Source organism: Convolutriloba macropyga, chromosome 4 (genome assembly GCF_964194025.1).
Source record: "Convolutriloba macropyga chromosome 4, txConMacr16.3, whole genome shotgun sequence".
Classification (NCBI taxonomy): Eukaryota; Metazoa; Xenacoelomorpha; order Acoela; family Convolutidae; genus Convolutriloba; species Convolutriloba macropyga.
The window spans coordinates 4,644,382-4,666,283 of record NC_134471.1 but is presented as its reverse complement, the minus strand read 5'-3'; the positions used below and the strand labels follow the sequence as shown (position 1 = coordinate 4,666,283).

Here is a 21,902-nt window from a genome sequence, read left to right as displayed (position 1 = left end):
TCTTTGGCGGAACGATAAAAGACAGTTAAAGTATATAAACCTAAAATTAAGGATTGCAGATTTATTAATTGTCCGAATTGATCACTTCAAATCCGACAAAGTTCTTCGATTAACTATCCTTAAAATTCAAATCACTTCCAGAAAATTCAGCTCGCTACTTTTCGCGAGTACTTAATTAGCGATCTTTTATGAGAATTGCAAGTTTTTTGCGATTAAAAACTAGTAAATTAACTATAACCAAAACTAGATTAACTATAACGAGGTTAGCTTAACTTTAAAAGCAATTACAAAAATTATAACTATAACTAGATTACAATTTAACTGAAAGTTAAGAAGAGCTTTGTCGGATGTTTAACTATTCCAAGTAGATTAACTTAAGACTGAAGAGTTTTGAATGGTCGTTCTCAATTTAGTTTTGGGTTCATTTTGGGAGCGTATATGAGTTGATTTGAAAGAGGATAGGAGGGGGTGGGTCCAGGGTCATGTTGCGGAGGCGGAGGCTATGGAGCACGTCCACGAGAGATGTCTGGCTGAGTGGAATATGATGGATATCAGCAGCAGAACGGAAGTCAACTCCACCCTCTGACTCCGACCACAGTGCTTTGAATCCTCCTGATAAAATAACAAATTGATTAACTGAATTCAATAACAAATTAAACAACAAATAACTGTTTAAATAACAAATTCATGAGGTGAACTAATTGCATGATTTGATTCCATGGTTGAAATAAAAAAAAGGAACACTGTATTTCTCCTCATATCTGTAAATGTTTCAGTCATAGTAAAATTTACAGAGATAGGCAGTGTAGAAACGTAATAATTATAAACAGAGAAAACTAATAATAATAACTAAACTATAGTAATGAATGCTTGCATGACCTGCTGATATTTTTTTTCTGTTTCAAGTATGTATAAAACATATGTTTTGGTTGAAATTTTAATTGAATTGCCTAAAACAAAACAAAGAGAAAAATAATGAGATGGTTCTAAACTTGAGCCCAAAAATTCAAAGATTTTTCAATTTCAAAATTTTTTGTTATAATTCATTGACGTTTGACGTCTCATCGAACAAGAATATCTCATCTAATGTCCTATAAATACATAAAAATAGCTTTCAAATAAACCTTTTTTTAAAGTCTTTTTCTGAATACAAGCAACAAAACAGAAAATGTGTTATAATTGCTCAACAGTTGACATCATAACCACAAGCGTTGAAAAATTATTACAGTTTACTGATAATTAAACATACCAAAATTAATGATAATTAAACTAAATGCAAATTAATTGAAGTGAAATGAAAATGCCGGAATAACAAAAAATTTGCTCAAAAACTGGTGGAATTATTTTCACTTCGTGCCTTTTTTAAACTTAATGAGTCTATTTCATTTATTATAGACTTGTGGCCAGTATGGAGTAATCTTTACTCTAGAAATCTTTAGGCTAAGAAATTTTGGCTCACGTATTTCAGTTATGACGTATCAAAGAAACTGATAAAACAGAATCGGCAAAATCGACTTGTAGGCAACTTGCTAGCAGGTGGCGAAAAAGGGCGTTTCACAGCTATCCTTCTTCCTCCGTTGCCAATGCAATTTCAAGATAGCTATATAGAGAAGAAAAGAAACCAACATCTTGAAATTTGATTTTCAATGCTAGAAATATGATTTTGTTACTTATTAATATTAACTACCCCTCGTTCAGGCAACCTACGGATGTTACACTTTCAAACGTCAAAGATTCTTTTTCACGTTCTCTACTTGTATCATCGGAACAGAGGAAACCGGAAATTTTAGTGGCAACAGACGTCACAAAATAAAATTTTTTTGATTGGGTTTCAGACGTCAACCCAAAGACAGGGTCCGGATTTTCTGTTTGCTGCAGATATCATCAGCACAAGCCCGCATGAGGTCAAAAAGTTTACCTGTGATGTCCTACTCCACGGTTAGATTAATCCGAAAATCTCATTTTTTGACAAAAAGCCATCAAAAAATGTTTTTTAATATTTTTTTTGCTTAATTTCCCTTCCTTAGCTCCACTAATGATGAACTTTGACTAAATATAGCATTTCAAAAGCCATTCATGGTAATTTGATTACTTTGAAAGATAAGCAAGAAAAACTCAACAGCCAGAAACTTTTCTTCAAAGCAGACAAATCACGAAACCTATTTCAATTTCCTGACTAAATATCCAGTTGAAATACGCAGTAACATTCTAAATAAGCCTTTTGAAATAGTTGTTCGTTAGCGAAAAAAGTTATTCAGTATAATATAGTGGAATTTCTTTAAAAAATGCCAGAAAAACGTTTTATAATCGACAAATAAAAAAGAGCAATTTCTGACTGCATATTCTGTTCAACAACAAATTTTTCTAATCTAGACATTTGAGTCAGTTGTGCAATAGGTACGAAATCCATTATAGGCGATATATCACATTGTGATCTCATTAACAAGAAAATTCAGAAAATTTTTTATTGAATTGAGAAGAACCGAAAAGCCATTTTGAATTTCTGGCTGCCTATCCTGTAGAAAAACATCATCAACTGCTTAAGTATCTTTTTGAGTTAATTGTACAAAAACTAGGAGGCCAATTTAGTTGATATATGTTATTGTGACTAAACCAACGATCAAGGTTTTTCTCTTAAAACCCTCATTGCGGTCAGTTGGTAATATTTAACAATAGAAACAAAACTTTCTTGTTCGTGTCTTAGTTTAAAGAAGAAAGCACAAACATAAGAGTGCAGCCATTGTCTCGAAAAATTATCTGCAAAAAGGAAGAGAAAAATCAACTAAATAGCAATTATTGCGTCCTGTTAGAACAGAAAACACGGCCTCCAGTAGAAGACACCACTGTCCTCAGTAATCCCCCACCAACTCCACCGAGGGCAGTCAAGCCATCAGTCTTCTTGAATAGCCAGCCAGCTCAAAAGCGTCCTTTTAGCCATTTTATAACCCATGCGCCCAGTTTCTCGCAGCAGAACAGAATTGAGTTCGTTGGCTTCAACTCAAAAAGTCATGCAATGCAGAATCGTCCAATCGCACCAATCTCCGTAGGGAGACACATAGCCAATCATCAACAAAAAAAGCCCATTACGCCAAATTTCAAAATATCAGACTTTGGTAATAATTTGAACGAAGAACAATCTTTACCATCAGTAAAAAGCTTAGAAATGGGCGATACAGAATCCAAAAGATTTAGAAATGGGCGTTGCTCAACCCAAACGGCATCAGTTTTGATTGCTCAAGTTTCTGTTTGACTCTTGAATGTTTGACACTTTTTTTTAAAAAAAATGAATTGTGCCGTGCTTAGCACTTCAAAAAGATTTTTGAAACCCGTTAATTGGCAAAATAATTGTTGACTCAGTTTTTGATCAACTCTCACCGCAAAGTTCAACTCTCACCGCAAAGATCTCAAATGATCAACTCTCACCACAAAGATCTCAAAATAGTTTTTACAACATATCAGTTCTTTGAACATCAGTCCAATTGACCCTGGGAAGAACAAAGCCCTCACAAATATTGTTCTAAATCCGGATTGAATAACTCCACAGCGTGCTGGCCATCATTTATTTGTTTTAGAGCAGCAAGCAAGTTTCAAGTCGCTTATGCAGAGCAAATTACAGCTCATAGAAACACAGACTGCACCCAAAAAAAGTGAAAAACCATTCTGTAACTTCAATCCCGTTTCGTAAATCTCTTCAATGGCTGCTGTTGTTAAAACACTAAAAATGACAATTTGTGATATTCCTTGCGTATCAGTAACATGAAAGCTGAATTCGCTCTTAATCAGAGTGTCACCCAGACATTTCAGTGTGAGCTGAAGCAAAGAAGCCAGTACGTGCAAACTCATGCAGTCCTGAAAAATATGACACAACTGCCAATGAGTTAAAAAACCATGCAGGGACAGTTCAGTGGTTGTGAATACTTTCATCAATTAATTAGAGAACTTGAAAAATCATTATTCTTACAATATGCCAACCTTAAAATTTTTTCATTCCCGAGGAGACTGATTCAGATTTTTCAAAGTTTTTGTGGGATCTTCAATTGTGTACTTTATTGAAGAAAGCAGACGACAAATTTTATCCATAATTCTTTTCTTAAATTGACTGAATGAATTCGAAAAAATAATACCAAATCAATATTCCTAGTTGGCTTTGAAAAATAGCTTGATATTCCAGCCAGAGTTTATAACAAAGTAAAGCAGGACAATAGAACCAACAATTCCAATTAAAACCTAAACAATCTTAATTCTGCTGTGATAACACAATAACGGGATCAATAGCATCCAAAATGTGCAATTTTTAAAATAATCTAAAATGATTATTTTGAATAGGTAAAAAATAAATTACAGCGGCTCGATCAAAGTGCAAGTTTCCAAGCGAGCACAAAAAATTTGGTCAATGTCACAGACCGGTTTTTATTGTAAACTTTCAACTTTTCGCTGAAGATCAATTTCAAAATATCCATAAGACAGCTCGTGTACAAATTCTTTAGACAATCACCAATGTAGAGACCCTTGTCCTTGAAGCGTTGTCATGAATGTAATGGTTCTCACCGCACATCTTTGCACCACCTAGCAAAACAATTCAACATAACACATGCTGGATGTACCAGCAGCAGCATTCACAACAAAAAAGACCCTCCAGTCAATGAAAAAAAATCTCAAAATAGTTTTCTGCAAGATATCATTTATTTGAACGTCAGTCCAATTGACCATCGGAAGAACGAAACCTTCAAAAACATTTTTCCAAAAGCAGATTTTGCGACAAAGCATTCTGTTACGTCAATCCTTTTTCGTAAATCTCTTCAATGGCTGCTGTTGAAACACTAAAAACGACAATTTGTGGTATCCCTTGCGTATCAGTTACTTGTAATCTGAGTCCGCTCTTAATCAGAGTGTCACCAACTAAAAAACATCTACAATGCCATTTTCCCTCCAACCCCATCATTGTTCTAACAACATCACGCCGACTCCAATAGTAACACAGCATCAGGCTCTAATCTTGCTAGTGCTGGACAATTTGCCCGTCAATGTCCAAAACAAAATTGCAGCCAAAATCCTTTCAAACAATGTGTTCGATCAAGTTGCAGCCCCTAAACTTCAATATCTTATTGGTAATTCCATGCATTATCAAAAAGGTATCCAGCACTTTTTCATATTGTTCATAATAACGTTTCAATAATTGTCACAAAGAATAGTTTAATTAGAGAGTTTAGTGTCAGTTGAAGAAATAAGCTGGTACACGCTTACACATGTAGTCCTGAAAACTATAACAAAACCGTCAATGAGAAAATGAGCCGTTTTAGTGACATTCCAGTGGCTGTGACCACTTTCATCAACCAATTAGAGACCTTGAAAAATCGTTATTCTTACAATAAGCTACCCTTTATTTTTTTTTCGATTACTCAGTAGACTGATTCAGATTTTTCTAAATTGTCGTGAGGATACTCAATTGTCTTTTTTATTGAAGAAAGCAATGAAAAAGTTACCCAAAACTATCTTCTTAAATCGACTGAATACAACTCGAAAAAGAAAACTAAATTAAGCTCTCTAGTTCCATTTTAAAAGCGGCCTGATATTCAAGTCAGTAATTTATGCACTAGCAAAACAATTCAGCACTAGCAAAACTAGCAAAACAATTCAACATAACACATGCTGGATGTACCAGCAGCAGCATTCACAACAAAAAAGACCCTCCAGTCACTGAAAAAAAAATCTCAAAATAGTTTTCTGCAAGATATCATTTATTTGAACGTCAGTCCAATTGACCATCGGAAGAACGAAGCCTTCAAAAACATTTTTCCAAAAGCAGATTTTGCGACAAAGCATTCTGTTACGTCAATCCTTTTTCGTAGTTCTCTTCAATGGCTGCTGTTAAAACACTAAAAACGACAATTTGTGGTATCCCTTGCGTATCAGTTACTTGTAATCTGAGTCCGCTCTTAATCAGAGTGTCACCAACTAAAAAACATCTACAATGCCATTTTCCCTCCAACCCCATCATTTTTCTAACAACCTCACGCCGACTCCAATAGTAACACAGCATCAGGCTCCAATCTTGCTAGTGCTGGACAATTTGCCCGTCAATGTCCAAAACAAAATTGCAGCCAAAATCCTTTCAAACAATGTGTTCGATCAAGTTGCAGCCCCTAAACTTCAATATCTTATTGGTAATTCCATGCATTATCAAAAAGGTATCCAGCACTTTTTCATATTGTTCATAATAACGTTTCAATAATTGTCACCAAGAATAGTTTAATTAGAGAGTTTAGTGTCAGTTGAAGAAATAAGCTGGTACACGCTTACACATGTAGTCCTGAAAACTATAACAAAACCGTCAATGAGAAAATGAGCCGTTTTAGTGACATTCCAGTGGCTGTGACCACTCTCATCAACCAATTAGAGACCTTGAAAAATCGTTATTCATACAATAAGCTACCCTTTATTTTTTTTCGATTCCTCATTAGACTGATTCAGATTTTTCTAAATTGTCGTGAGGATACTCAATTGTCTTTTTTATTGAAGAAAGCAATGAAAAAGTTACCCAAAACTATCTTCTTAAATCGACTGAATACAACTCGAAAAAGAAAACTAAATTAAGCTCTCTAGTTCCATTTTAAAAGCGGCCTGATATTCAAGTCAGTAATTTATGACAAAAAAAGCAGGACAATAGAACCAAGAATTTCAATTAAAAAATAAACAATTATTATTCTGCTGTTAAAACACTAAAATCGACAATTGTGATATCCTTTGCGTATCAGTAACATGGAGGCTGACTCCGCTCTTAATCAGAGTGTCAACAATGAGAAACATCACAAAGGCCAGTTACCCTCCCTTCCAATCATTATTCGAATAACATCACGCCGACTTCAATTACAATACAGCATCAGGCTCCATTCTTGGCTAATGTTGGAAAATTTGCCCGTTAATGTCCAAAATCACATTGCAGCCAAAATCATTCGAAACAAGTTCGATCAAGTTGCAACCCTTAAACTGCAAAGTATTTAATGTAAACCCATGCATTAGCACGAAAGGATCCATTACTTTTTCCATGGTTTACAATGACCTATCAACAACTGTCAAAAAAAACAATTTCCCTAGACACTTCATTGTCAGGTGAAACAAAGAAGCTGATATACGCTTACTCATGTATTCCTGAAAATTATAACTAAACCGTCAATTAGATAATGAGCCGTTTTGGGGACTCTTCAATGTTTGCGAACAGTTTCATCATCCAAAAATAGAACTTGAAAAATCATTATTCTGACAATAAGCAATCCTTTAATTTGTTTCATTCCCGAAAAAACGGATTCAAATTTTTCTAATTTTTCGTGAGGCTCTTCAATTGTCTACTTTATTGAAGAAAGCAGAAAGCAAAATACCCATCACTTTCTTTTTAAATCGACTGAATAAAACTTGAAAAAGAATACTATATCAACTTCCCTTATTCCGTTTGAAAAACGGCTTCATATTCAAGCAATTAATTACAGCAGCTCGATCAAAGCGCAACAATTTGCAAACCAGCACGCAAATTTTAGTCAATGTCACAGACCACATTTCATTAAAGCCGTCCAATTTTTTGCTGAAGAACAATTTCAAAATATCCCCAAAAACAAGTTGAGTATAAACTGTTCAGAAAATCACCATTTTAGAGATTCTTGTACCTCCATGTAGCGATGTCATGATTGTATTAGTTCTCACCGCACAACGTTGCAAGACCAGCAAAACATCTCAGAACGCATGATGCATGCACCACCAGCAACGTCCAACAACAAAACAGGCCATCCAGTTAGTGAAAAAAAATCTCAATTTTTTTTGCAACATATAATTTCTTTGAACGTCAGTCCTATTGACAATGGGATGAACAAAACCCTCACAAACATCTTTCCATTTTTGGATTTAGCAACTCTACAGCCTGCTTGCTATCATTCAGCTGTTCCAGAGCAGCAAGCAATTTTCAAGCAAACTATGCAAAGCGAAATACAGCTCTTAAAAACGCACAATGCAATCGCTCAAAAAGTGGCAAACCTTTCTGCAACTTCAATCCCGTTTTAAAAATCTCTTCAGTGGCTGCTGCTAAAACACTAAAAACGACAATTTGTGATATCCCTTAAGAAGTATCAGTAATATGGAGGCTGAATCCGCTCTTGATCAGAGTGTCACCAATGAGAAAAATCAAAAATGCCGATTTTACCCCCCACCCAATCATTATTCTATCAAGATCACGCCGACTTCAATTGCAATACAGTATCAGGCTCCAGTCTTGTCTAGTGCTGGACAATTCGCCCGTAAATGTCCAAAACCAGATTGCAAATGCCAAAAACAATTCAACAGAACGCATGCTGCATGTACCAACAGCAACGTTCAACAACAAAATTGGCCCTCCAGTCACTGAAAAAATCTAAAAATAATTTTTTGAAACAGATATCTATTTGAACGTCAGTCCAATTGACAATGGGAAGAACAAAACCCTCACAAACGTCTTTCCAATTTTTGATTTCGCAACTCCACAGCCTGCTGGCTACCATTCGGTTATTCCAGAGCAGCAAGCCATTTTCAAGCCCCGTATGCGGAGCGAAATACAGCTCATAAAAACTCAGAAAGCATTTGCTCAAAAAGTGACAAACCATTCTGTTATTTCAATCCCGTTTTAAAAATCTCTTTAGGGGTTGCTGTTAAGAAACTAAAAACAACAGTTTTTCATATCTTTTGCGTATCAGTAACATTGAGGCTAAATCCGCTCTTAATGAGTGGATCACCAACGAGAAACATCAATGCGATTTTGCTTCCCACCCAATCATTTTTCTATCAACATCACGCCGAATTCAATTTCAATACTTCATCAGACTCCAGTCGTGAGTAGTGCTGGACAATTTGCGCGCCAATGTCCAAGACCAAATTGCAGCCAAAATCCTTCGAACAAAGTGTTCGACCAAGTTGCAGCTCCTAAACTTCAACATTTTACTGGTAACCTCATGCATTATCACGAAGAGATCCATAATTTTTTCCTATGGTTCACAATTAGGTTTCAATAACTGTAACAAAAAACATTTTCCCTAGAAACTTCAGAGTCAGGTGAAGCAAAGAAGCTGGTATACGCTTACTCATGTAGTCCTGAAAATTATAACTATACCGTCAATGAGACAATGAGCCATTTTGTGGAATCTTTAGCGGTAGTGACTATTTTCATCAACCAATTAGAGAACTTCAAAACTCATTATTCTTTCAATAAGTCGCCCTTTAATATTTTTTCATTCCCGAGGAGACTGATTCAGAATTTTTAAAGTTTTTGTGAGAATTTTCAATTGTCTACATTATTGAAGAAAGCGGAAGAAAAAATTACCGACAGTTTTCTTCTTAAATTAACTGAATACAACTAGAAAGAGAAAACTAAATCAATTTCACTTGTTCCGTTTGAGAAACGGCTTGATATTCAAGCCAAAATTTATAACAAAGTAAAGCCGGACAAGAGAACCAACAATTCCAATCAAAACATAAACAATTGTTTTTTGTAAAGATAGCACATAAGGGTTTCAATAGCATCCAAAACTTTCACGCTTAAAACCATCGCAAGGGACTATTTTGAATAGGTAAAAAAAATTTACAACACCTCGGTCAGAGGGCAACAATTTGTAAAAGATTACACAAAATGTGGTCAAGGCCACAGACCGAATTTTATTGAAATCTTCCAATTTTTCGCTGAAGATCTGTTTCAAAATATCCACAAAGACAGCTTGTGTACAATCTGTTTAGACAATCACCATTGTAGAGATCCTTGTCATTATATGATGCGTTGTGATGAATGTAATAATTCTTACCACACAACATTGCACAACCCATAAGCAGCTGAGAAAAGAAGGGCACAATTCAAAATGAAAAACAATCAAGGTTAGGGAAAGATTTTTGACAACAACGATATTAAAAAGTTGTCGATAATTGAAAATTTGAACTAAAGATGTTTGGGACTAAATTTCAACATCAATCAGCTACCCATTTCAATGAAGATTGATTTGAGAAGATACAGCTACTCGTCGTATCTTTTTTTGAAAGATGAAAAAGTCTTTTTAAATTCGGCACTTAAAGTTTGGCACATAAGCTCTCTTTGACCTTGGCGGTCCATTTAATTTTTTGTTGGACTCTGTTTCGAATTATCTAGAGCTCAAACGCGAAAGCCAGTCTTCAACTACTGTTTAATATCCAAGCATTAATTAGGAAATGCTTTCAAAGAAAAACTCAACCAAATACAATTCGCCCACAAAATCGTTTCGAGGAAAATTTCCAAATAACAACAGATTGCAGCACTACTACTTTAAAAGTTAACGAAGGCAATATTATTCCGTTAAACTAGGTGTGCGATGCATTTTTTGTACTTTGACATTAATGTTTACCAGAAACTGCGGAAGCTGAGATTGTAGACTGACGTAAATCAGGATACTGAAACCAGCTAATTTAGACTAAGAACATTTGGGTAAAGAGGCTGATTTTTACGCGCAACAGAAATTTTTAAAACCAGCGAACTTTTGCACTCAACGGAACCTAAGTAGAAAATGGTTTGAACCCTAAATAAATGAGCCTCTATACCCCTTGCGAAAGGCCATGAATAGCTTTCTCTCTATGTCTCATTTTGAAATTTTAAGACAAATAAGAAAACATGTGGAAAAAGACAGCCAGTTGCGCGTCTGTCCTTGCTGATGCTTCAATTGTTGCCTTAAGAGCTTAATAAATACCAGCAGTGAAGTAAAAACTTCATTCGGATATATAAAAATCCAAAATAGCGTCCATTAAAAGTTTGAGCAACCCAAAGGTGGAACTTGAAGCATCTGTTGACCTCGACAGGATTATTTTTTCTAGTGTTTCCTCCAGAAACAACGAGTGTTTGTGGCAAAACCGCATTGCAGACCTTACCAAAAAAAACCTAAGATCTGGTACCGCATTGCAACTAACATGAAACCAGCCGATCGTGGTACGCGTGGATCAGAAGCTAAAGATATGATCAAAAAGAGTTTAGGCAATCATATTTTCTGTCTGCAAAAGGTGTTTCGTGTAGAAGTAAAAACTTATTACTACTTTGTGCTAGGACAACACGATCAACAGCAAGAACCAACCCAACAATAGTCGATCCTAAACAATTGTCAACGCGGTGAAACTTTCCATAACGCTAGTTTCTGTCTTCACCTGTCCTAGAGGGTAAAAAACAGAGCTCTACCCAACATGAGCACACCGTAAAAGACAATAAGATATCCAAAACTTAGCTGATACAAATGTCGCAAAGCAACAGCTTCCCGTCCGCAATAAAATTGACAAATCATAGCCGCAAATTGGACTCCAAATTCAAAACAGGCCACTAAACCCCGTGGTATATAAAAACGAAGTCACTACGCTTGTGAGAGGACAGTTTCTGCTTTTGGTGATCTCAACTTGATCATCACGGATCATGCTCATCGTATCTGTGTACATTAAGGAGCAAAAACGCTAGAGCGTTTGAACAGCAAAAGTATTATTTAATTGCTCGATGCAAAACATTTCAAAGCATTAGGTAGAAATTCATTTTTCGCTGCCGTTTCGAAACGCGACATTCACGGCATCGCTTTTTGATTGCCTTTTTTCAACTATAAACAAACAGTCTGTTTTTGCCATCCACGGACTGAAAATTTTAAGACCCTGTTTTATCGAGGAAAAAGTAAAACTTGAATACTAATTTCTATTATATTTAAAAGGGAAATTGAAGAGGAAAAAACAAAAAAAACTTGAGAGACAAAAGGACCTCATCCCTCATTTTCATTTGTCTCGTAACTCAGGCTGCTCTTTTTGAAACTTGCATATGATAGAGGTTACAGACAGTTTTCCCGATGCCGCTTCGTTTCGTACAGATTCCAGCCCGTTTACTTGTACAGTGAACAACGGTTGGTCGATTGGGTTTGCTAGATAAAAAATAGAAAAAACTCAAAAATTGTTCGGCAGATCTTAACAAAGACATGCTTCACATAGAACTTACAGCAGAGAGCAACAAGCGGCAGGCACTTCAGTCCACCCTAATGCCCGCCTCCTTTTGGAGGCGCTTGCAAGCGATTGCTCCAGAGCATCGAGCGAAAAGTCTTGATATTTCAAGGGTATGTGAGAGAATTACCTTGGACGTGCTTCGCACATTCATAGTTGAAGCAGAATCTATGATGCATTCCAGAGATCTTATCAATGTGTAGAACGCAATGGAAAATGAAGAACGGTTGACGCCGAACCATTTTCTGCCCCTGCATCCTCATATTTAACTTTCACACTGTGTCTTCCGGTCAACCAAGCAAACCGACATGAAGGTTTGGAAGAACGTGCCGCAATTACTCAACAACATTTGGAGAAAATTGTTCTGGGAATACTTACCGCCATTCTACTATACCAATGAAGTTGAATTGATCGAATGTTACCTTTTACAACAGGCAATTGAGCGCATCAAGAAGGTCATTGGAAAACCAGCGCTGTATTGGTGTAGCTCCATTTCATGTGCTTTTGTTCTACAGCTTTTAAGTTCATGTGCTTTTTCTGTAAGTTTTTTTTGTACTCTGTTCACAATCTTTTGAAGCCCCCAATTATTTCAACTCTATGAGGCAGACCTATCCCAGGACTAAGGATCGACCTATGAAAAGACTTTAAAAGTCTAGTAGGGTGGCCAATATGAACTATAATTACACGGCCGAGCTTCCTGGTTAAAGTCGGGCTAATATCTTTTCAGGGGTCAAGCTAAAGTCTTTTGATAACAAACGAAGTACAGCTCAGGTCTTTTCAAGGGTGTACCATTAATCATTTCATAACGAACAAAGTGGAATTAGGGTATTTTAATGGGTCCACCATTAGTTTTTTTTCAAATTTCTGTTTTCTTTCGGATTTCGAAACCTTTATTTTTTTCTCCTTCTGTGCATACAGAAACTGAACCGGAGCAAGACTAAATAGATTTGCAGAGCAGTCCAACTTAAAGAACAGTTGGAAAACTGTCAACAGCCTGAAGAATTTTGTCAAATCTTAAGATAAAGAGTTATGGCAGCTTGATTATATTACCAATTTATTTGATTCAATGAAACCAGCTAGCTTAACTGTATTAGTCCTAGTCCCATTAGCCAGGACAAAAATTCGGCGTTTTTCAGTTTGTTTTCCCTTCCAAAATTATGAGCCATCTTTTTCAAAAAATAATGCAGGTTTTTGAAGGATTTGTGGCTCTTCTGAATCATAAAAGATGAAGGACCAAACATGCTGACAACCCTATAAGCCATATTGCACGTAAAATTTCAAGAAAAGACCAATGACGGACCCATGAATAGACTTTAACTCGACTTTGTTTGCAAACATTGTGTGGAGCTTAAATCCAGCCCCAATTTTGGTTCGAGCCCAAGTATTTTGTAAAATTTTGGGTCCAGCTAAAGTCCAGAATGTCTTAAAGTCCAGCTAAAGTCTTTTCATAGCTCAAATGAGTCTACGGTCTTTTCATAGTACATTTTTGTCGAGTATTGTCTTTTCATAAGTCTGCACCTAGACCTGGGATAGGACAGGCTACCTTATCGTGGTAGTTCTGGCACATTGGAGGTCTGCTGCGGTGTTTCTGGAACAGCATCCGGTCACACCTCTCAAGAGTACTGGCGTACTCCTTCCGACTCTTCATCAGCTGGAATGGCTCCCTGTCACACTCGCAATTGGGAGCGTTGATGACAGCAACCAGAACCAAATTAGTACCTTCCAGGTCCTTGTACAGCATCTTCCTAACATCAAGAAACATCAAAATAGACCTCTAGTTAAAAGACCTCAAAATGAACCGTTAATTAGGTCTTAATTCAGTGAACGACTATCATCTAATAACAGAAAACAGGAAACATAGCCGGTAGAATACCGGAAACGACTCGAAGAATCGTGACATAAAAAAATCTTAAATAACACTAACTATCACGGAAAGATAACAAAAATAAGTATAAACAACCAATATTTAGAAGCAACAAATTTTAGTTAAGAACGAGGTTAGGTCGGGCGGTATAGGTAGTTAGTAGGTAGGTGAAAGGGTTAGTGGTGGTTGTCTGGTGCGGGGTAGGTATGTCGGAAGGGTGGTATGTATAAGGAATAGCTATAGCGAGTATGTGGGGGGGGGGGGGGGGGGTTAGGTAGATGGTTGGAGAAGGGCCGACAGGGGGTTTGATAAGAATGCGATTGTTCTGTAGTGTAGATAGGAAGGAGGGATTCAAATGGGATCAATCCTCATAATGAAATTTTCACCATTTGTTTTTCCGCCGGTTCCTAATTCCTATACATTACAAACTGAGCGGCTGTTAAACTCCAATGTTAAAAGGTTGCATTTCAAAGCAGAGGTACCGGTTTGAAAAGAAAGAAGTCAATATTCATTTCAAGCAATTTAAAACAAAACTTAAAAAATTTTAAAATAAATTTGCTGCAGCAAAAAAAACTGTGTTACACCAATACTCTTTTTCGAGAAAATCAAAATAAATATTTTTTAACCGAAATACCTACAACACGCCTTTTCCCAACGCTTGTTCTAAGACAGCCCATTAATGCCGCTTCCGCTCAATCAGCCACTCAACTAACAGCCGACAGGGAAACACAAACATAAAAAATGGAAGAATGAAAAATCTAGCAGAACTTACAAATCTCTATTTTTATTTAAATGAAAACGGCTTTTTTAAGCGATACAGCCTAAGATTGAGAAAAAAAGACTATTCAAGAAAGCACTCAAAATGTAAAAAAAAATAGGACAAATGGACGACAGTCAACATGAAGTAAAACAAATAGCAAATAAAACAAAGACCTCAAAAACCCCGAAACAGTTACGTTCAATTTGAAAAACGACACAAATGCTATAAAGATGTCTGAAGAATACCAAAATTGCTGAAAAAGCGACCGACAAAGCAATGTCACAAAAGAAGATGAAGATTGCATCTTAAAGTCTTAAATAATTGCTTCAACTGGTCAAAAAAGGCTATTAAATGGCTTTTTATATTTGCTATAACTAAAAAGACCACGATGAACCATAAATTTAAGCGAACAATTGAAAACTAAGTTAATGTTCCGAAACTGAAATTAGTTTCTTGCTTAGCAAAAACTCTTTCACGTCTGCTTTTCTCGTTCTCTCTCACAATGATGTACGAAGACAAACCGATTGTTTTATGTCTCTTCTTTTGACTTTGGCAAATGTAACTAAGCTTTTGTATTCAGCTCTGCATTGAGTTTTTGTGTTTATTCAGTGACACTTAATCAATTGAAAAAAATCGGAAGATTACAAGACCTCCTCCAACGCTGGAGATGCCACTGAGAAACCTAAATTGTCATCATCATTGCAGAACAAATTTTCACTGCCCTCGAAATGATCGAGAGCTTCAAGGAAAATGCGCCGTCATTTGTCAGCATTTTTTGTTACGTTCTTTCTTACAACAGTAACATTTTCTCTGTATATAAATATTGTGGGCAACAATCGTCTCGTAAATCGTTTTTTGACGGTATCATAGACTTTTTTAGCATATGCAGAGAAAACTATGCTTAATGCTTTTTGGCTCCTCAGCGTGCAAGTTTCTGCAAGAACTGATGTTCGAACTCCCACATCTCTTTTAGCTGACAGGCAAATGACTTGTGTAGATGGTAAATTTTTCCTGCATTTTGATTTTTTGAGCAAGAAGACACAAGACCAATAAAATGTTTCACGTGTACTTACGACTCATTTTGGCATTAACTTCACTTGATCGCATTTCCTTGAGTGGGATTTAATTTCCAATCTCTATAATTCAACTGACCCTAGCACCACCGTCGATGCCTACTATTTCTTGTAGTATTGTTTGTTTTGCTAGAGTCCTTTTACTTGCGTTGTCCGAGCTGCGGTTCTCTTCGCGTTTTTTCGTCAAGAAAGCTTCGTGTAGAAATACGTCTACTTTACTAATCTAAAAGGAAAGCTTAATGCTTACAAGAATTGTGGCAATTTAGCTGTAGTGCTGATATTGCCCGCCATTCAATCAGCCACCCAACTTATAGCAGTCAAGTAAACACAGAACATAAAAAAAGGAAGAATTAAGAATCTAGTAAAAATTGCAAAATTGTCCTTTTTATTAAATGGAAACGGCTTTTGAAGTATTACAGTTTAAGATTGTGGAGCAAAAAAATATTCAAAAAAGCACTCAAAATTTAAAAAGACAAAATGGACAACAATCAACAGGAATAAAAAAATAGCAAATAAAACAAAGACCTCAAAAAATCTGAAGAACTACGTTCAACTTGAAAACTGACACAAATGCAATAAATAAGTAAGAAGAATACACAGAAGAATACGAACGACAAGACAAAGTAATAAAAAAGGTGATTGAAATATTTCAAATTAAATATTTAAGAAGAGTCTTAAATATTTGCTTTTACTGGTCAAAAAGGTTTTTGAACGAGCACTTTTTTACTACAACTAAATAAACCACTATAAACCATAAATTTATGCCAACAATTAAGAACTAAGTTGAAAATCCGCAACTGAAATTAGTTTCTTGCTTAGCAAAAACTCTTGCACGTCTGCTTTTCTCGTTCTCTCTCACAATGATATACGAAGACAAACCAATTGTTTTATGTCTCTTCTTTTGACTTTGGCAAATGTAACTAAGCTTTTGTATTCAGCTCTGCATTGAGTTTTTGTGTTTATTCAGTGACACTTAATCAATTGAAAAAAATCGGAAGATTACAAGACCTCCTCCAACGCTGGAGATGCCACTGAGAAACCTAATTTGTCAACATCATTGCAAAACAAATTTTCATTGCCCTCAAATTGATCGATCGAGGGCTTCAATGAAAATGCACCGTCAAGTGTCAGCATTTTATGTTACGTTCTTTATTACAACAGTCACGTTTTCTTTGTAGTTAAACCTTGTGGGCAACAATTTTCTCGTTAATCGCTTTTGACGGTATCATAGATTCTCTTCGCACATGCAGAGAAAACTATGTTAAATGCTTTATGGCTCAAGTTTTTGCGATAACTGATGTTCGAACTCACGCGTCTGTTTTACCTATGACAGGCAAATGGCGTGTGTAGATGGTAAATGTTTTGCGCACTTTGATGTTTCGAGCAAGAAGAGTCGAGCCCATTTAAATGTCTCTTGGAACGTGTACTTACGGTCCATATTGACGTTAACTTTACTTGATCGCATTTCCTTGAGTGTGATTAAACCTCCAATCTCTATAATTCAACTGAACCTAAAGCACCACCGTCTGTGGTTCCGACTTTTTATAGTGTTGTTTGTTTTGGTAGAGGCCTTTTTCATACTTTCTCCTAGCTGCGATTCTCTTCGTGTTTTGTCGTCACGGAAGCTTTGCGTAGAATTACGACAATTGCGACAGTTTAGCTGTAGTGCTGATATTGCTCATTGGGGTAGTAACTTTTTGTACTATAATGTGTTTCGATTGGCGAAATGCTTGTTGTAAGCTCTTCACATTAACGTAAAAAACTGCACTCATTTGGTAAAAAAATTGCTTTGCTTTTCATCTTTATTTCACGCAAACTGTCTTTGAGTAAACGTTTATTCAAACATAATTCTTTTGTGATTAATTTTGGGAGCTTGTATAAAGCCAATCTTGCTTGATCTTTTTTGATTGGGCTGCAAGCAACTTGATTTTCAATTTTTTGCTTCTCGAAATTTAACTACGTTTGTTTCATTATATTGTTTTTTTTTCAATTTGTTTTACTATTTCTCAATGGAAGTAGCAAGCTAAATTTCACAGTTAGCTAAAAAATTCAAAAACAATAGAGCAAACAGTAAAATCAAAACTTATTATTAAATACGCAAAAATAATCGAAACATAAATATACGCAAAAATTATAGGGCACAACTTAAATTCGCTATTCATCGGCAACCAAAAGTTAAATTTGATCCTAATTTTTTTTTTGTGAAGGTCATATTAAGAACTCCTAAAGTGGTTCTGATTAGTTTTTCATATTGCCAGTTCTGATAACAATCAAAAAGGACCTGTCAACAAATTAATTCTAGACTCAAAGCTCTTTAGCAAGTCGGTTCATAAAACAAATTGTCAAATGCAAAATATTGATTTGCAAATCCAAAAGATAAGCACAAATGCGCCACAAGAAACAGAATATTTCTCGTCAATTCATTTACGTTTTGGGTAGGGTCAATTAAATCTACACCCTGATTTTAGCCGCTACTGCTACTTCAGTGTTTTAAGTACAATCTGCCTGGTACTTGCTACTTCAAAACAGGTTTCTACGGCATAACTGACATACTGGCGGAAATCTTAAACACAATCATTTGCTCACTAATTGGTTTAGAAAGTACCTATTGCTTATTTTGTAAAGGTCGTGAAGAAAAGAAGTTACGAAGAACATATCTAGCTAGCAAGGAACGGTCTAAAAAAGTAAGCTCAATCTTAGAACTTAGAATCAACTTGGCAAAAAGTTGTTTCGCGAAAAGAGAATCAGAATGGATCGGACAAAATTTCAATAAACAGAAATAAAACTCTTAAGAATTAAAACTCATTCGATACAAATGTCAAAATCACCGACAATTTTAAGAACTAAGATCTTTATTGGGCTCAGTCCATCGAGTCGACAAACTCTTCATCACCAATTTGTCATCCTCTAAAACCACTTGTAAAGAAAAGTTTGAATTTCATTCGGACAGAAGGTTAAAAAATGATTTTATTGCAACCAAAGAGAAAAAAGCAGAGGCTAGATTAGACAAAATTTCAATCACACAACTAGAACTTCGCATAAAATATGTCGCATCGGAACAATGATAATGAGCGGCTCCTAAAAAAATTAACACACAAAGACTGGCAAAAATGGCATTTCCGTCGCGTTTCTTGAATAATGTCAACTAAAGATTTAGTGTTAGTGAACAAGAAATTTAGGTCGTTGCAGGGCCAGTAGCGTACTTTAAGCAAAATCTATAAGTCGATGCATTTCAAATCAATACAAATAATAGAGTTTTATATTTCAATCAAACGAAAACTTAGACTCAATAAAACATACAGCAGTAGACTGACAGGATGAATTGATCGATTACTACTTCTTTTCAAATTTCCAATAGATCATTTGCCAAGCTCAAAAATGTGACCGATTGACTACAATTCTGGCGAACCAAAATAAAAGGCTGTGAGTATATGTACATATATATATATATATATATATATATATATATATATATAAATATATATATATAATATATATATATATATATATATATATATATACGATGAGCAGTTCAATTTTATAAAAAGTGCTCAACAAAAACAATGCACAAAAACGCTTTTGACTCAATATTTCGAACTAAAATAAATTTGCCTCAAAAAATAGTCAATTGTAGAAATTGAATCCACAAAATAGTACTTTCGTGCCGCCAAAATTAAACTCTACTAAACAACGTTACGAATAAGGCAATTGAACTGAGAAACAAATGCCAAATTTTGCAAAAAAACAATAGGTAATCAGAAAAAACTCAAAGAAATTTGGATTTCTGCGAAAATTTCATGGAAAAAAGGAATTTTCACACAGAAAATAATAACGAAAATGTCAAGCGGTTCATATCAGTCTTAACAACTTATAGTTCTGATGAAGAAACACTAGGTCAATTAAAGCAATACACGCAATCCAAAGTAAGGACTCGTGGATGAAGCTGGTCCCTCAAATTCCCATACAGTTGTAACCACCACCTTAACTCCATATCAGATGCAACGATCGGCCAAAGTTAACTCCTAACACAGATCTCTACAGCGATGTCTTTATTTTCGCCTTACATTTATTCTGCACAAACACATTGCTTGCTACCCGGGTTGAGAAATTGCGACGAAATCGAAGCAAGAACTGTCGTTTTTGGTCGACTTTTGTCGATTTCGTCGGTTTTTTATGTAGGAAATGTCGATTATCCACGTTTTTGTCGGTACTGTCGGTTTTGGCAGTAAGAAGTGTCGATTATTGTCGTTTTTTGTCGGTATTGTCAGTCTCAATTTGTTTTAAATACAAAAGAAATAGAGTAAAACAAAGGGACAAGTGGTGCAGTGGAGGAGAAGGTGGCTAGTAATATAGGGGTCCAAGGTTCGAATCCTAGCAGAGACTGTCCGGTTTGTGAGATTTTTAGAATGGCAAAAACCGACGACTCTTACCTTAAAATACCGACAAAAACCGATCAAAACGACGAAAAAAACGTAAGGGCTTTGATCGGTTTTGGCGAAGTAAAAAGCGACGAAAACCGACGATTTCTTATGTTTAAATCCGAAGAATTTCTCAACACGGGTAGCCTGACAGCAAAGGACTCTGTATTAAAGGCAAGAAGGGATTGTGTGGAAGTAGGGTCAGTAGCAATGAAAACTATTATAGCCCTACAACTACAGTTTCTAGAAAGACCTGCACGTAAAGACAGGATGTGTGTGTAGAAACAAAATCGCAATACCAAATTCAAGGACGTTAAAGTAGAACCAATACACATCACACATCCTGCCACTTGTTGGGCATGGCAGAAATGGCGTTACATGCGTGGTGGCCCTACAAGCAATCCGTATACTTTTTAGAGGCTGCCGAGTGCATGTGAATATGGGTAAAAATCTGAAACCTATGAAACGTTTTTCAAAATGGCAACAACTTAAATTATGTGAAATCCTAAAAAAGGTTTTCTAATAGGATTTTGGAGGACCAATCTGATGCAAAAATAGCCAAGAAAAGTTGTTTCGTGCATGTTTTGATCAGCTCTTAAAATTTCCAACCGCTGACCCACTTGATAGTGCCAATGCTATGACATATAGATTTATTTTTACAGAGAAATTACTTTGGCACGTTGTTCTACGCGCAATATCACAGGATACGACTGGACCTTACTATATGTCAAACTGAACAGGAGGGCAAATGGTTTTGCAGACAGAACAGTAACGAGCTAACCGTGGCGCCAGTGCACTATCACAGAGCCATCGATTTAATTCAAACCGTTAAACGACGGTTATCATGTCTTTCAGAGGCGGTTATAATTAATTCTAAGTTAACGGTATCATTAAACTCCATAATACATCGACTCAGATTAAGCAGACAAAAGACCATCAATATACCACTTTTTGATGCACATCTTGGATGAAAAAAAAACGCGCCTCAGTGAAATATCTAAGATTCCACGTTCGAATAAATTGTCTTGCCTACCTATATTAAAAAATAGTCAGAGCTTAAAACTGTTATTGCTGACCAAACCATTGCGTTTGAAAAGGAGGGAGTGAGCCGGGAGAAACGACTGTGAATTGAACAAAATGGGACCCAACAAACACAACAGCGATAGCGTTACTGCGAACAGGACCATCTCTCGCCCTAAAACCTGCCAAAAAGAAGCACACGAAAAAAAGATGAAAAAACGAGTTTTGATGGGCTATACGACGTAGTAGCACCAGGTTCATCGGCAATTGAAACCGAAAAATATACATCAATCATAGAAAACCTAGAAAATTGGAAATCATTTGAGATTAACTAACGAAATATATATAAAACTAGCATCACCCTTGCCGCAGGCAGCAACAAGATGAAGAGGTTTTAGAGGATCCTCACAACTCTATTATGCCCAAAAAAGCAATCAGGTTCTCGAAAAAAGCAAGCAAAAATGAAAACCTGCATCTCCGGAAATAGCCGACCCAAACATTTCAATCGATTTGACGTTCACATGCCCCCGATTCTTCATAGTTCTTCTTTTGAGGTACAATTTCCAAAGAGATAGAGACTGATAATAAAGCAAAAGCAATGGCATGGCAAAAATAGTGCTGTTGCAAACATCCACAATTCGGCACAGAAAAATTCTTCAACCCTAGAGACTGTTTCGAATTTTGGATATTGCTCAAAAACAAAGCAATGTCCTATACAGAGGTACATTTCAACAAAAAATGAAAGAACAAAATTATCAGTCCAAGTGACAGAAAGG

The 21,902-nt window shown here is 36.0% G+C and overlaps 1 protein-coding gene across 1 annotated transcript in view; it reads right to left on the bottom strand.

Annotated features, from left to right (window-relative positions):
- Window positions 1–342: 342 nt before the first annotated feature.
- The window catches only part of LOC142337955 (voltage-dependent calcium channel subunit alpha-2/delta-3-like), a 202,868-nt gene continuing 181,308 nt past the window's right edge, over window positions 343–21,902 (bottom strand). The window contains exons 30-31 of the mRNA XM_075387588.1: window positions 13,535–13,736; window positions 343–612 (exon numbers count right to left, since the gene is read on the bottom strand). Of these exons, the coding sequence (XP_075243703.1) occupies window positions 481–612; window positions 13,535–13,736 (334 nt within the window). The 3' untranslated portion in view covers window positions 343–480. The remainder of the gene's footprint in view (window positions 613–13,534; window positions 13,737–21,902) is intronic.